The sequence below is a fragment of the Centroberyx affinis genome, unplaced genomic scaffold, assembly GCF_046629955.1.
Source record: "Centroberyx affinis isolate AG114_WGS23_722 - 3 ecotype Tasmania unplaced genomic scaffold, CSIRO-AGI_Caff_v1 ptg003755l_1, whole genome shotgun sequence".
Classification (NCBI taxonomy): domain Eukaryota; kingdom Metazoa; phylum Chordata; class Actinopteri; order Beryciformes; family Berycidae; genus Centroberyx; species Centroberyx affinis.
This window is the reverse complement of record NW_027281632.1, coordinates 91,569-109,108: the sequence shown is the minus strand read 5'-3', so window position 1 is coordinate 109,108 and position 17,540 is coordinate 91,569. Positions and strand designations below refer to the sequence as shown.

Genomic DNA, 17,540 nt, shown 5'->3' with positions numbered 1-17,540 from the left:
TGGAGTAATGAGGCATGCTCAATGTGAAATGGTGTGTCACTGATGAGGGGACACAGGTGACCCTGGGCACTCAGTGAAAGAACCACATTGTCAAATAGGACGGCTGATTGACAGCTCTTGCTCTGGGAGAAGTTAACTGAGGTCATTACTCATGTTTTTGTCTTGTATTTTCACCCTCTGACTCAATATGAAGGGTTTTACTCTTTAGTGGCACTTTGCAAGATGCCATTAAACTCTGTTGTCATAGAAACCTGTTTAAATTTCGATCCATATTTTTCCGAAGCAATTAGGATTTATTTTTTGTGACACGTTCAACATGGCTTTGTGCTTATTATTATTTTGGTGTTGATCGGCTCTCGGCTTTCTAGAATGTATTTAAAGAAATTGTTCAACAGCACACACTTTCTAGTTTCTATTGGCCGCAAACAAATAAATTGTTCATAACAGTTGGATACTGCATCTCATTGGGATGCTAAGCGGTTTTCTTTAAGTGCTCTCATTTCTGTTAATGATTGTGGTGCAGATCGGTCTGTGCAGTGGCGATCCCCAGGCACTGGTTAATCATCCTCTCACTGTAGATCAGAGACAGACTCTATGGAGTGTTTAAAGCTTTCTGCACTCACATTGAGCAAACATCCTGTTCTTCCTTGCTTTTTGATAGAATATACATAATGCATATTTCCCCTATTAGGTTGTACATGGAGAAGATGCACAAGGCGATAATGAAGCAACTTCTCACTGTGAAGAGATGCAAGGGGAATTAAAGGACAATAACAACTTAACAACGATGCCCGAGGCGAAGCACGTTATGGTCTAACATGCATGAGTTGTTAGCATGATTTGATCATGAGATCTATAATTCTCACTTGTCTTTTTGTTTTGTTTTTAGCTTCCATTAGCTTCCATTTTGATGCAGATGTGTGTTCCAGGGAATCCAGGAACATGCTGTGCCTAACATCCTTTACATTGTCTCGAGTGCCGACCTGAAACAACAGATTACCCCCCCCACACACACACACACACACACTCACACACATTAGTTCCTGCTGTGCAATTCTCGCACTGTTTGCATGGGAATGGAGCCTCCGTTTAAAAGTATACTGCAACTTTGCTTTTGTCAGAGATAGCTGATTCAGAGCGGATTGTCCGCTTTGTTCCACATGCTTATATAACAGGGTGCACAATCGAGTGAGTGATTAGAGATGATTGTGCATCTTGGGAGAAATTGCTGAAGCCGGTCGATTCTGCACGTAGGAGATAGATGTCTACAGCTCTCAGGATTCACAGATTGCACCATTCTCAATGACCCATCATTTTAGGCAAAAGGTACAAAAAGAGGACATGATCATATTCTTCTTGACCAGCTGTGAATCCCATCTTCTCTCTCTTTTTCTCACTCTCACACATTCACGCACACACAGAGCAAAGAGAGAATGACAGAGATAGAGAGAGAGGGGAGAAGGCGGAGAGAAAGAGGGTTTCTACGTTTCATCGTGAGCTTTTGCCTGACTGGCCTTTGGCAAAGCAACAAACTGTACACACCTAGAGAATGCTTCGCATAAACTCTGTGGGCCTCTCATGTTCTTAGGGAAGAAACAGAAAAGAAAGACAAACACACTCCAGTCCGCCTCGGGAGACAGAGGAAAGCAAAGCTGCCCTGCCTGGCAACAGCACTCATTTTGGCTGGCTTTCATCTGGGCTTGGCCTTTTGACAATGGATGCGATTGAAGCAATCTTCACAGCCTGCATTTCCATTTGTCTCAAAGGTCACCCATTCAGAATTTGGAGGTAGGGGGAAAGAGGTGGAGGGTTAGAGTGTTGATCGTGGGCATAAACAGGCCTTGATGAATGAGAGGCACTGTGGGGAGGTGTGTGTGTGTGTGTGTGTGCATATATGTATGTGTGTTTGTGTGTGTGTATGGCTGTGTGTCCTTTTGTGTATACCTAAACACTTACTTGTCTGTTTGTGTGTGACTGGGTGAGTATGCGGGTGGGAATACATGTGATTGCATGTTTATGCATACATATTGCCTATCTGTGTCCACAGTGTGTGTGTGCATGTGTGTGTAGTGTGTGTGTCCGTGTGTGTGTGCCTTCTCCTCTGCACTGACTTTTAGCCGCAGCAGTACAGCAGCACACTCCTGCGGTTGTCTGTGTTACAAAGCTTTGGTTTCTGCGATCTCTGCATGAACTCAAAACCCTCATCCACTTCTCCCACTCCATCTACTCTCCATGATGACCGCCATCAATTTTCATAATCATCCTTTTATTCTCCTTTATTATCTGCCATCCATCTCCCCATCTCTCCTCCGCTGTATTCTTATCTCACTCTTATCTCCTCCTTATCTCTCCAGAATATAGTCCCCAACCAAAGCCCTATTAAACTGGCCCAGACTTCAGTCGCCAGTTCCCCTATGTGAATATTTCATCTATATTTTTCAATTTCTTGTCTGATGTGTGGCAGGGCAGCTGTAAACTGTGTTGATGTGGAATAAGGATGGGAATTTGGACTAGTCTAAAAATCAAAAGGTGCCAAAAGCAAATATTACTAACATCCTCTGAGTAAGTAGGCTATTATATTGTACATGCCAAAAACATGTACAATATAATACTCAGCTCACATCTTACAAGTAGTTATATTGTCCATCAACTAATTGGTTAAACATCGCCATCATTAAAGCAAAGCATGGGGTGATGAAAGCAGGTGTTGTTATTTTTGTCAATTCATAATCTGAATTTATAATCGTGTTCTTGGAGGTCGTTGATTTAATTACATCGCTGCTTGTTTAGGATTAGGCTCCTTTGATCATACAATGCTCCAAGGGTAACCTCAGAGTGAGCCTGAACTCTGTAATGGATTCAAATATCGCAGCATAATATGCAACAAATGTTAGAGGAAACGTGTCAAGAATTTTCCCCGCACTGTGACTCGAATGCAAAGCTGTTCTTACCTATGGTATTGTAATGATGTTGACTTTAATTCTTTTTTCTCCCCTTGGGATTGAATTACGTTTTACCTATCTCAGATAAACCACTAATCCTCCATTGCCTCTGCCTCATGGTTCTTTATGCGGAACAGCGGAAGCGTAAAATGAATGCATACCAATCAATCAAATCTTCAACGTTTATTTGAAATCTTCAAAAAAAGGTGTATCATTCCAATATAGGCTCTGAAGGCTTCGGGGAAGTTATGAGAGTACAGCCTGAGTTTAACAGAATGATGAATGCTGCGCTCTTGTCTTTGCTGGGGGACAAAATAATGATGAGACACATCAATCTTTATTACCAACCTACCTCCCAGTCCAGAACATCCAAGGGCAACAGAAATATTGCACTCACAAAGAACATTCATCTTCACACACCTGCCTATAGCTTTCAGCTGCAAGGAAACATCACTTTCTTCCTATGGATTTTCCTCCCGTACTTTATCTTCTCTTTGTGATACTCTATGAGAAATGACTAATTTACGTCTATACAGCTAACTTAGAGCCGAGTAATAAGGGTTTTATTTATAGTGAGCAGCAGAATGACTCAATTTCATAGAGAACAGGGGGATAATCCTTAGTTCAATCAGTTTCAACCATAACTTTGTGGAATTCCATTGGTGAACTACTCTGTCTATCCAGACAGTGCTGTCCTCGGATTGGCTGAGCCATATCTGGCTCCGCCCTCTCGTACCTGTCGTTCTGTGAGAGGCTGATAGCGCTTCCTATCGTCCCGCCCATCCCATCCCATCCCTCTCCTCTCCACCGGCATTCAATCGTGTAGCGGACTGAGTATTGCAGGTTCGATATGCGGCGCATGAGTGTGCGTTGGGGATGTAACGGCTGTTCGCAGTAGCGATTCTGAATTAAAAAAAAGAGAAAATCCCCGGGGGACTCAGAAGGTAGAGGATACCGAAGGAAACCGGGCGATAACAAAGGGAGGTTTACAGCAGGACGGGGCGGAGGGAGACACGGGAGCGTGGCAGGAGGGACGCTCGACCAAATCCAACCGACACCGCACGCAGAAATGGCGGAGCACCACGCAGCCAGCGACGGCAAGCACAAAGCGTCCACCAATGCCGGGGGCTCGGTGCACGGGAACAGCCGACCCGGCGCCGCGGGTGGAGGAGGGGGCAAAGGAGGCCTGTCTGGCGGACTGACACAGCCGGCCGGGTGGCAGTCTTTACTCTCGTTTACCATTCTTTTTCTGGCCTGGTTGGCAGGATTCAGCTCCAGACTTTTCGCAGTGATCCGGTTCGAGAGCATCATCCACGAGTTTGATCCATGGTAAGCTAGCTAACGTTAGTCCGCCTGATTCCCCGGTACAGTTGGTGGTAGTGGTAACCTGAGACAGTGGTTCTCAAAGTGGGGTCCGGCCGTCCGGGAAACCTTCAGAGGGGGTCCCCAGCACAAATGAGGGGCATTTTAATTTCAGTTTTATTTCACAAGTGTTTCATCCTCTAGAAGTTAGCGCAGTGAGAAAATATATAAGGATTATTTGAACATAGATTTCGTCCTTCTCCGTTAGCTCCCCACATACAATATAAACAGTTGTTCAGCTCTCTATTAAATTATATCCAACAACAAATGTCTTCCCACGTGCCTAGGGATAAAATCTTATTAAATTGGGGTCAGTGGCCGGGTGTGTATCTGTTTGGCAGACCTTGACATGAAAACCTTTTGTGGAGCCCATAGCAACCAACAATGTAGTGTTTTGCTTTATCTATCTATCTAGCTAGTCCGGTTTGGCTAGTCGGTTCCCAGTCCGCCAAGTCAACCCTCATGCTGTTTTACCCTTGACCCAATAATAAAAACAGTATCATAGCTGCAGTGAACTATATCAGGAGCTAGACGCCTCAGCTGCAGCTACAACTTTCTTTGGATTGGGGGGGAACGTGTGAATAATCTGGAGCAAGGGCAGAAGACGAGCACGCTCACTCTGCACGTCGCGCTCCATTCTTTATTCAGGGAAAACAAATTCAGTGTGAACGTATTAAGTTGAAATAGTTGTTGCTCATATGGGGATAATCGCGGCATGCGGTGGTCGATATGATTGACTCTTCAGAGGATACGGTTCTGCAGGAATAACTTAGATCTCCTCTGGGATTTCAGCGTAAAACTGCTGTTACACTCATAAATAGTGAATGCTGGTGCCGCCGTCTACCCTCCTGCTATTCATTATGATGAAGAAGACTTCCCGGTTTTCGCGCAAATTGCAGCCGGTGCCCATGACAGCAGAGAGTTTATAACCCGGAAGCCAACTGATCCGGTCTGGTCTGTCATCGCCATGCAGGATTATTCTGCTTGTTTTGTAACAGTGTCACAAGGGCCCACAAGTGTCTGTCTGGTCGCAATGCACTGCCATTCTCTCTGTGTTCACACTCTCATTCAACCAGACAGCCCAGCTGATGCATTCATATATTAATGTTCAAGGACAGGTGCTCCATCTTGTTCAGGGTTACAGCAGCCTCTTCAATTATGTTAATAACTTGATTATATTTGAGAGTCATGGGCCAAGGCTCGGGGTTATCACAGGTTCACCAGTTCTGCACGATCCAAAAGAGTGATCCTGCTTTGTGCATCAATAGATAATCTTAGCACTGTTAATGAGTAACCTCACTTTGGGGACAAGTGTAACACACTCTTTAGAAGCTGCAGTTTTCCACACTGCCTTCATATCTGATTATCTTCCTGGGTGGTCACATGGTTGCTAATTTACCTATGGTAATTTGCAACACTACCCTGTATCATAGTGACAGTGGGAGCTGCTTTGCCTCAGTGGGCTATAAAGCAGCATCAGAGTCTCCCCAGCTGCGGAGCTAGTGTTGCACAGCTCCTTCTTGGCAACATTTCAAAGAAAAGAAAGTGAAGGCACTCTTTTTATATTGAAAAGTTAAAAAGCCTTTACTGCTAACATTTTCTGCTCAGATCCCCCAAAACAAAGCAATGCACGGTTGTTGGGGCCCTCTGTTGCAGACTTGAATGGACAAAATGATGAGCTCTGACACAAAGTGATGGTTTTTATTTTCCCTTTTCATGATGTTTCACTTAATTATTGTAAGAAGCATAGAAGCTGCAGATATTAATTATTTTGCAAGTAACCTAAAAAGCATATAGTACCATGTTTGATATTAGAATTCTGCCTCTTATTTACTTTCGATGAATCATCTTGCAATCCCCACCCCAGCCCCAAAATATGATCTCTAGACCCCCTGCATGGTCCTGATCCTGATTGAACCGTTTGAGCCGTTTGAACTATGTTTGAGGATAGCAGACTCCCCTAGGATTTCTGAAATGTTTAGGGTTGCCGTAGCAATAAAGGATTCTAAGCTTTACACATAAGAGAGCCTTGGTTTTCTTTTCTTGAAAACAGACAACCCTAGCCTTGACTCTGGTGAGCACTGTTTTTTCCAGAGGTTTAAGAAAAAATGCAACCTAATAAAGCAACAATGTTGTGTTATTTTCTCTCAACTTGCAAACTCCGTGGTACTCTTCGAAATGGGTTCAATCTGTGCATTTCTCAAAACATACTTTCATGACGAGGTTACATGTATTATCACAGCATGCCTGTCTCTTATCACTCGTTTTTGAGCATATTGGATGCTGATTTGAAGCGGCCGTCACTCCCAGACATGAATGATTGGTGTTGTCGTTGTCTGAATGCTTGGATGCTGTTATTGATTTTGCTCTGCGTAGGGCTTCAAATTATCTGCAGCTAACTGCTACGTTAAACAAGCAGGCAATTTGAAGAACCAAGATTGGATTTAACAGCACTGAAATGTCAGGCTTATTTTGAAATACGCAAACATTACAGAGGCTGCCCTGATTTTGTGAGTGAGTGCCTGACACGACTTGCTTGTTATCAGGCTCTGCTCATTTTGCTCCTAATATTTGGTGATTATTTTAAGACCAGACTACAGCTGGCATTAAAGTGGGATTTTATTTGTCTCCTCTCCTCCATTCAAGAAAGTAATTAGTTTCCAAAGTTGCATCCTGGCTTAGAAATGATTTGCAGCTCCTTCAACCAACTCCTACTTAACACCCAACCTTCTCAAGTCAATGAGTCAGTCGATGGTTTCTGCTAAGAATATTGTTCTAGCTGCCTACTAGGCTGCACCTTGTGGAGGTGTAACTCCTCCACAACCCCACTGGCACAAATAGCCTATATCTCCAGCACTTGCCAAGCTGCTAGTGGTACTCCTTAGAGTAGACATTCAATCCCACTCCCAGGGTTGATTTTTATCCAAATTTCGCTGTAACATCTGTCCAGTTTATTGACTTAGTGGGAAGAAAATAGATTCTAACCAGACTGCAAGCTGTACGGTGAGGCACAGAGGTGTGTGTGTACCAGCTATATATACACTGACTGGAGGGGAGCACTTCTTGGAATCAGTCAAGTTTATTCCACCTTGGTTGTGTCAGGAAGTAGGAGTCCGTTCTGTCGGAAGAGTGAGGGGAGGAGAAGCATCTCTGTCAGGCAAATAATGAGCTGGATACTCAAGTAGAGCGCGTATAGACACACTCATACTCGCACACTTGCTCTCCTACTCCTGTCGGCACCATAACCGCTGCCTCTTCATATAGCCAGTGCCAGGACTGGAGCTTTGTTTGAGCCCTGGATGGGTGCTGACTATGTGTCTTATACAGGATGTTTGCTTTTAGTGGCCAACTCCCGTGAGGCTCAAGTTGAAAGAAGGAAGAAAAAAAAAATGCACTGGATCTTTAGCCAGGCAGCAGGGTTACACTCACAGCTCCTTCAGGATCAGGTTGATTCAACTCTGTATTGATTGTAGGGTTGTCAAAAGTATTGATCTTTCGATAAGAATTGATATTAAAAATTTGAAACGGATACAATACTCATTTGCAACAGTATCGATACCAGCAGTGCTTTCTCTTAATGAAAAAAATCAAACATATTATTTCTCTGCCACCACTAGCCACACACACACACACACACACACCCTGCACCGCTGCCCACAGCCCCTCCTCTCACTAGTAGCAGTCAGCTGGGTTGTTGCCCCACAGTCAGCAAACAATGCTACAGAGTGGTGCCGACGAAGGGGGGCAACACGTCAAACTTGGCGAAGCACCTTAAGGACTGACACGCCAGTCTGTATAAAGAATTTCGAGAGGTTTAAAAGGGACTTAAGGGACTAGTTTGGGTCTCTGAGGCCAGGAGGCAATATGATGTTTCACATGCTTGTGCAGTATAAGCTCATTCCCCTCAATAAAAAAAAATAGCAAATCATGACAGCGATCGACACCTGTCAATCAAAAATGTGTTGTTTGATCTCAGACAACTTTAAAATATTGTTTTCATGTTAAAATTATATTTTAATAAATGAAAACAGAATAAAAAAAAAAGATTGAAAATAATTTTTTTCCCCCTGTGGTATCGAAAATGGTATCGCATATCGATATTTTCCTAGGTATTGTATCAAAGTTAGAAATTCTAGTATCATGACAACCCTAATTGATTATTAAAGCCTCTAGACATTAACCCATGGATGACATAAAGCCAGGATTTGAGTTTTCAACTTGACAGAAGATCAGTCAGCATCTTATTATAGTTGTTAAGCTCATTGAGCGATATAAAATGCCCATTGTCCACCTAATTATGTTTTCTAACCATCTTATGGTAAATTGAAAAACATTTATACACATTAGGTTTTATCCATGCGTGAGGTTTCTGAACAATGTATTTATACCTTTTCTTAATAATACATTTGCATCAGGCTCATGAATGCATTTCATGAATACTATCTTTGCTCCTGAAAGTTGTTAAGTGCTCTGAAAGTGAAACCTCCCCACAAGTGATGTTACCACCTCAGCTTTTTTGAAAAGCCAGTGAAATTAGCAGGGGGCAGCAGTCTTGTATGTCCTCTCTCTGTCTCTCTCCCTTCTCTCTCTCTTTCTCACTCACTCACACTCACACTCAGACACACACAAAACATCACATCTAAATCAAAGTAGATTACGCCAGCCCAGGAGCGGCTGCTAGCACAGCAGTATGTTAGCTAGTGCAGTAGTGTGGGGAAACGGAGAATAAGTTGTGATTGATCTTTCTACCAGACACTTGGCTGGAGTGGTGATGCCCTGCTTAAACTCCTGACTGACTGTCCAATAGCTTATGAAATATTCAGTGTAGAGACAGCGTCTAATTACCAGCTGTAGAAAATAGATGTACTGAGGACCCATCCGCAGGCATTATGGACTGGTTTCCTAGACACACATTAGCTGAGGCCTTGTTTAAGACATGGGAGTTGCCAGTGCAAAGTCCACATGAGAATTGTTGCAAACTAGCCTTAAACTGTGTCTTAAGAAACAGCTGACTTAAAAGATTCTGTATTAAAAGGATGATTTTTGTGTCCAGCAATCCTTTAAAATTTAACCTGTGTATCAACGCTCATTAAATGAGTCTATTTGTATGATGTAACCTACCCTAAGCATGTGGTTGGTTGTGTACTGGCTAAATCTTTCAGAGATGAGGCTGGTAACTCACTAGCCATTTTATAGCAGTGTCTCAGTACCAAAGGTAATGATTGCATTTTGGCTCCCGTTCCTTCGTCTCCACTCCAGCCTCGCAGGCCAGGCCTCCTTGCACACAACATTCATATCACACACTACAGGACACAAAAACACACTCAGTGGTACTTTTTTATCCTCCCTGGCAGCACTTTTTATTCTCTGCTTTCTCCTCATTCAAGGGACTTGATGCTAAACCCCTGATGATTAACTGCTATTTCCCGGGCCGGGCCTCCCAGCAGGATACTGCCAGGCGTAGCGGGGGAGTCAGTTCGTCCAAGACGTGTAGAGAGTGTGTGTGTGTGTGTGTGTGTGTGAGTGAGAGAGAGAGAGAGCGAGAGAGAGGGACAGATCTGTCCCAGGGCACCTGCGGCATGCGTAGGAGATGAGCTGCTTCTGGCTGGAAGAAGCATCAAGCTCCCAAGCCACTGGGGAGCACAATGAAAAGCTTCGTCTGCATACAAACGGCCCCTTTTCATCCCTGTTTTGTTTGTTTGCTTTTTGGTTTTATTTGTTGCACAGAGGCCCAGGATTACAATGTAACTCTCTCTCTTTCTCTCTCTCACTCACACACACATGCATAAGCTCTCCCCATAATAAATCAATTTTTTTAGCCATTTCAGCCAGTAACAGACCATTAATACGTGACATCATTCTGATTGTGCCTGTTTATGTTGAGCTGAACCTTCCAAGCGGCATGTCTCCCTACCCTCTTTGCAGAGGTTTGACTCTTGGCTGTGAATAATGTGCAGGAGTTTGTGCATTCAGCGTTTTGCATGCTCATGAATGCCATTCAGGAGAATAACAAAGTACAATCTCCACTATGGAGGTGGGGAAAAGCCTGGTTGATTCATTCACATTGAATTGGGGATAGCTGATGCCCCAGTTGTTAGTCCCCAATTTGCCTGACAGGCAATTTGGTGGGGCCATTCTGAAAGTGTTGGCAGGGTTGCCACCTAACGAGAGGTGCTTGTCAGCAACCCAGAGGCCACATGGCTCACAGATGCCTTGATGGAGGATGATGACACTGAGAAGTAGCCCAATTTGTTAGTGTGATGAATTGCCTCTGCTACATATCCAGAGGAGTATTTGTTTTTGTGTGTTCAGCCGCGCATGATAAGCATCTACAGAGATGTTTAGAGCCTGTTAAGTGTTTGTTTAATTTTTTACATGGGAGTGGGAGAGGTTAAGCATAGCCCATTGCTCGTATAACCTAAAATGTAGCCTTGGCAATTACGCATTACAAATTACCATGTCCTGGTCTTCTGCCCCACCTTTTTGGACTGCACACTTCTCGCTAGGTTTGGCAGTCATTCTCTAATGAGATTTAAAGTGCACTATCCTCTGACAGCTTTAAACCCTGTGTTCCAATTCTTCGCTCTTTATCGGAGCCTGAAGAGTGTGATCTTGTACTCCCGTGACTTTCAAGCATGGCAGCAGTGCACAGCAGTGCACACAAGCAATTCATCTCACTTGAGTTTAGTGCTTTTACCTTCACATTTAGCAGTGTTTCTTTTACATTCATTGACCAACATTGGGATCCTACAGCTGGAAAATGTCCCCCACAATTAGAAAAATGTAAAGAAAATTCATCATCTGGCCATGTTCAACTCACCCCCTAAAAAAATAATAGGCTAATTACAATTTAAATCAAAACTACAAATGCACATAAATCACATCTTTTTTTTTTATTGTCATTGTGATACAAACTTGTAGCCTACACACAGTGCAATGTAGCCTACACATTGCAGAGGGCTCTGATTGTGCACATTTTGAAGATTACACTCCCCATGCCGTCCAGTCTCTGCAAACCAAACGCAGAAGAGACGAGCATTCTCAAACACAGTTGTTGTGCAAAATGTGTCGAGCAGTGGTAAGGACACCAAGAAGGACAGCAAAAAACTCATATACAGTAACTACATCAAATACGACCACAAAGAGCTATATGAAGAGTGCACAAGGAATCTGAAATGGGTAGCGTTGGTGCTCATCAAACCTCATTGCCAGCATTCAAGTAGCCATCCATTGCCCACAGTTCTGCCAGCGTGACTCCCCATGACAAGTCCATCCGGCACCAGTGTTTCCGCTGCATTCATTCAGCATTCAGGCCCTCTGCTGCAAGATTTTTACTGCTGTTCCTGTGGGATTTCACAGTTTAATGACATGTCAGTCAAATAAGTGGAGTTATTTTCAGCCACTATTCTGCACGTAACTGAGGCTGCGAGCCATCCGTGGTGATGAAAATGCACGCATCCATACTGGTGTGGAACCAGAGCGCCTGGACCATTGTAGTGTGTAGTGTTTGGCGAATAAAAAGCGAGTAGAGGGTCAAACTAGAGCGACACAGAGTCTGCAGACAACCAGATGAAGTTGCAGGGAAAGCAACAGCAAAAGGTAGTTTGTGAGGCGGTAGAGTTCACAGTTTACATAAACATTTATAAAGTATCCCCTAAGGTCTTGAATAGCAAAAAATGTACTGAATTACTTTTGTCATTAACTGTCATTTTATTTCTTAGTTGAAAACTTTGCCAGTGAGGCTTTTTTTTTGCTGCTACAAAATAATTTTATTTTTAGGAACAAAATAGGAGTTAAATAGACTAAGTCTGTACATCTAATAAATTGATTTTGGAAATAATTAGATATCATTTTTTGGCACAGCTGTCATATAATATTGGCTTTCAAGGTGTGCTTTGGCAATGCACTTACTCAAAATGTTGTGATATCTCATGTCACATCGTTATTGCAATATCCAACAAATTAACCACGTTTATTTCCGTGAAAGCCTAATATGAATATCAGAATATCAGCCATTCTTAAACTGCAGCCCATACTGGAACTGATCTTGGAATGGGCCCAGGCACAATCCTGGTTTGCAGAACTAAAATTATCCCCACCCCGCTCATCTTCAAAAAATGCTATAGGAAACACTGGATAAGCTTCATGGAAACACACGCTCACACATCAGAGTGCGTCATGCAGAGTGGAGATGCGTGGCTGATGCTGCTTTTGTCAAGCTGCACGGTCTGTCTAGCCACAGGCGCTTTGATGTGATTGTTGTTCCATGACCGCCCAGCCTGCAGAACCCATCCGCCGAGCACCAACAGAAGGAGCGACGTGTCGTCTTAACAAATGCAAAGCTGTAATTGACGGCACTCCTTTGACTGCCTGTGTGAGTGTGTGCTTGCGCGTGGCCTCTCACAGTGATTGTTCCCTGCGTCAGTAGCACAAGTGTACATCCGGTCAGCGGTTAGTGTTCATACTTCAAACCCCCACCCCACTCTAAACACACACATGCACACTACACACATCCTCCTCCTCTCTCTTCAGTCTTTTCTCTCAGTAAACTGAGAGATTCCAGGCTGGGAGTGTTGGTCTGAGTCTACGTGGCGTTGTCCACTGGTCTTTCTTGCCCTGTTGCCAGTTAGGTTCAGATCTCACCCTCACAGGATAATGGCCTCCCCTCCATTGGATAATAGTTGATAGTTGTATAATAATTACCTGAGGGTCCAAGATTTTTTATACCTACCATCAACTATTTTTTTTACTATTTTCCTTCAGTCTTATCTGCATCTTACATGTCAGCTTTGAGTTGACCCTTGATGCCCTATATGGTGGTTTCCCCTAAGGCAGAGCAATGTGAAGGAGAGCCGGTGTTTGAAAGCCGGACAACCAGCGGTCATTTGTGGGATGGGGCTTTGCTTATCGCACACCCCTGGCCTCTTACTGACAGGAGTCAGCATGCAGCTCTGTGGGCGAGCGCACCTGCATGCAGAGCGGAGAAGACGGGAGGAGGAGTGAAAGAGACAGTGGTGTGAGGGTGGGAGGCGGAGAAGCAGAGAGAAGAAATTAATGCCTGCCAGGCATCCAATCTGAGGGAGGTTGTGGTAGGGGAGCCAAAGAAATTTCATTGTTCAAAAAAACCCATTATCAGTTTGTTTGTGTGTGCGTATGTATTATTTTTTGTACAGGGAGGATGGGGATGAGTTATTATTTTGTCGGTCTCAGCCTCAAGTTAAATTGAATTCCTTGTATGGCTGATAGACTACTTAAAGTAGAGCCCATTTAATAAGATCAACTGCTTAAAGCATCTCTACTGAATAGTTCAAATAGCTCAACTCAGCTTATTCTTGAGTCATTTTCTCCTTTCACTTTAATCCCACCCGTACTCTCCAGCAACTCCCTAGAAATGCACTGTTTAGCATCAGCAGGAAACCGAAGTTGCGAGATAAGAGCTGGCTTAATCAACTAAATCTAAAATCAGAGGTTATTGTGAAGGTCGGGCAGTTGTAGTCTCACTCTGCTGCCTGGTGCAACGGCTCTCGGCAGTCGTTTGGGTTTTCCACTCAGTGAGCTGATTTTCTGCCATATTCTGTTACCACTGCGTGTTTCACGTTGAGATTGGCCTGCTCAATTGCAGGCTTGTTGATAGGCCCACTGGCATCTTCCCCAGCAAGATGATTGGCCAGCTGTCTGTTTGGCACCTCTTGAATGCCTTGTGTTCTGTTGTCATTTAGATTCTGTTATCCAATTCAGTTATGTCTTTGTTGGTAATCTTGTTTTTTTTGGTTGTTTATTTGATTGTTTTTTTCTTTTGCTTGTTTTAAGGAGAGGCTTTTGCAAGGTCCTTGCATTTTTTTTATACCTCACCTACACGAATCAGCAATTTGTTTCTGAACTTTCTGTTTTGACTGTTTTATTTCAACACTGTTTTTACCAATTCACTTCAATGTTTTATCACTGTGCAAATAAACCAAACCCAAAATAAACTGAACTTGAGAGCTGATGTTACTGCATTTCCCAGAAAGGGCCTGATGTCGCCACTGCCTGTTGTGCTGTCCTGCACTCTGCCCATTGCAGGTCTGCCAATGGGCATCTGTCCATTTTGGCTGCCCCCTCCCCCATTTATTCCTGCTGCAGATGCTGCCATTGTTCAGGCATTGTGCTTGTGTTCATTCTCATCGTCCCATTGAAAAGAGATGACTTCATCGGTGCAGCCTAGCCGCTGGCAATTCCACCTTGTATGACATTACGCAGCATTATGGTCTGAGGTCACGGCTTTGTTCCAGGTTGCCAGAACAGCTGACAGCCAGGCAAGGACATGCCTGCTCAGGGCTGCTGTCTGTTGTCCTAGGGCATTGGAGACAGCCAGACGAATGCAGGAGTAGTAGAAAGGAGGAGTGGGTGGAAGAGGGCGAAGGGCAGAGGATGAGAAATGATAGATGGAAGAATGGAGTGGTGTCAAGCCTGAAAGAGTGACAGCTGGAATAGGTTGTCATTCTGTGACAGCGCGAGGAAGACGAGCCTGTCAGGCGCCTGTCATATCATCTCGGTTATCAAGTACAGCAGCTAGCCGGTAGTCTGGGCAGGCCAGGCCAGTTAGGAAGATGGGACCAAAGAGTCCAGATCGGACCCCCTGAGAGGCCGAGGCGGGCCTCAAGTTAAGATGGTATGATGGTCATCCCAATGGAGATGGAGATCAAAGTAACACACGAGACGTTTGTGGAGAATCTGCTTTGGCCCTAAGGGTCACCTTTAGGTGCCTCTGCTCAAAAGTGAGAATGAATCAAAGGGATTTGTTAATAATACAGTCCATTTGAGGAGCAAGTTTGTTTGAAGTGGGCTAATTTTTTAATCATTATTACCAAATGACCCATGTATTTGATTTGTCCAAAGCTCTAATTCCATTAGCCTGGTAAGACCATCCTGATCACATGACCTCACATTCTGTTTCGCTCCACGGATCAGTCTGGACTTCTAGCCGTCCACATCGATTTCCTGAAATTACAATGTAACCGGGCCAATCAGGGACTGCGTCGTAGTTGATGACGTGAAATACAGGCGGCTGCTGGCAAAACAGTAATGGCGTCTCCCGAAGCAATGAGCGGTAACGTTAACATCAGTAGAGTAAACACAGCCATAAGTGCGGTTATTGCAGAAATAGACTCAATAACAACAATTAAACAAGAACAAGAGTATGCACTAGCGGAGTTTCTTGGTGGAAAAGTCGTTTTCGCCATTCTTCCGACATGTTTTGTTACGCTGATTGGCTGAAGGAGTTTGTCTGTCAAGGCAAGTACTCCCGCCCACTGAAATCGATGTGAGTGGCTCGAAGTCCAGACTGATCCGTGGAGCGAAACAGAATGTGAGGTCACGTGAGCAGGATGGTCTTACCAGGCTATAATTCCATTGTCGAAGTGTACAAAAGAACTATTTTTGAAGATGTTTTCCCTTTCCCTGTCAACTCCTCCCAGTAGGTCATGTGCCCCTTTTGTATTGACTGGCCTCTACACAGCTGATTGTAGTTTTGGTTCTCTGCATGGCAAAGGTGAAATGTCTGTTGAAGAGGAAATGGGAGACAAAAGGAGATTGAAATTAATCACCCGCAATAAATTAATCAAGAGAGTTCAGACGTGCCCCTAGAAAATCCATTAGAGACCATTTAATATCCAATTTGAACGTATTGTTTGATTTTAATACCCGCAAGGATATAGTCTGATTTTTTTTTTTCAAGCTGTTTAAGCTGCAATGGGTTAGTTCAGACTGCTGTACAGAATCATTCATCTCTAAGATGATTCTCATTAAACTTCTCGTCTTGGAATGGTTAAGGTTTAATCCAAGTAAAATTTAGCTTAATTTTAAATGGTGTGTTTTTGTCCCTTTATTTAGCAAGGAAATTGGGGCATCAACACTTGGTCATGTTTTTGGAAATGAATGTTTCATATAATGTTTCATAGCCTAGATTATGAAAAATAAGTAATATTTTGACCAGGTTTTCATGCCTTGGTAATTTATTAAAAAACAAGACCACACAGAAATCTAATGGGTACCATGGTTGCTTTTACTTAAGCTCAACGTTTAGGTTACATTGTCATTATTTAAGCACCCGCCTTCCACTATTATCTCCATGCACCTCAAAGTGACAGAAGGCAGAATACAATGTGAGTGCTAGCTGAGGACAGGTTTCCCTTGTGGAAAATGTGGGCATTGTTGGCAGCAGCTAACCTGCTGCTATAAAAGTCTAAGGAGTGCTTGGAGAATAGCGTGACTCATTGTGTCTCCAGGCTACCCACAGCAGGCATCACTGCTCTTGCAGGCCATTAGGTAAACAGTTTGTTTCGGCCTTAAGACATCTCGCAGATTTTTAAAAGAAAGCCTGTCCAATTCTAATGAAAGGTTATAGCTCTATCGCAGATTTTTTAACCTTATTGGACAGATCAATGAATAATAAATTCTTATATACAGTGACGGCCAAAAAGGCCTTTTGATGAAGGGCAGGGTGTAGTTAACAGAGGCAATGGAAGATGTTGAACCCTATAATAAAAGCCTGCCATTTACTCTTCTTTTGAAGATTTATAATGTTCTTGTCATATTCTCTAGTAATATGAGGTCAATTTCTACAGTACTTAAGACTTGTGGTTTTAATGGCAAGAGGGGTAACAAAAGTCTTACTATTGAACCCCAACACCTTCATTTTTGATATACAGTGCAGACAAAGCCATCTGTACACCGCAGAAAATACCCTAAGGGGAACACACATACACAAATACAGAATCTATAAATTCCCCAGAGGAACAAACTGTGTCACCTACAACTGAATGAATGCAATACTGCACTTTTATTTCTGTGGCCTTGCATAGTTCTGTAATTAATTGGATTAGATTAACAATGTTATTTAAAGGACCAAAACGAAGTGCCCATTTTATCTCTGTATAAAATCTGATGTCACTGGGTTCAACTGGGGCATTTCATTACTAGCAAGTTTTCTTAGGACTATTATCAATTCCAAATGTCACATATCATGGTGGCAGGATGGCCCGGTGGGTAGAGAGACAGTCTTGTAAAGAGGTTTCATGCTGGATCACAGCAACATCTAATGTCACAGTGGCCTTAAGACCTTCTGGTGACATAAACCTCCATGTCTTAGAGGGATATTTGAAGAAACAAAATCAGAGTTACACTGTGTACTGTTAAGTAATAATGGCTTTAAATTCTTAAAAGAAGCAACAAGATGCATTCGGTACATAATGTTTT

The 17,540-nt window shown here is 43.3% G+C and overlaps 1 protein-coding gene across 1 annotated transcript in view; it reads left to right on the top strand.

Moving 5' to 3' along the window:
- The first annotated feature begins 3,811 nt into the window (after window positions 1-3,811).
- LOC139662306 (dolichyl-diphosphooligosaccharide--protein glycosyltransferase subunit STT3B) overlaps window positions 3,812-17,540 on the top strand; it is a 76,148-nt gene continuing 62,419 nt past the window's right edge. Inside the window, exon 1 of the mRNA XM_071540962.1 lies at window positions 3,812-4,271. Within this exon, the coding sequence (XP_071397063.1) occupies window positions 4,012-4,271 (260 nt within the window). The 5' untranslated portion in view covers window positions 3,812-4,011. The remainder of the gene's footprint in view (window positions 4,272-17,540) is intronic.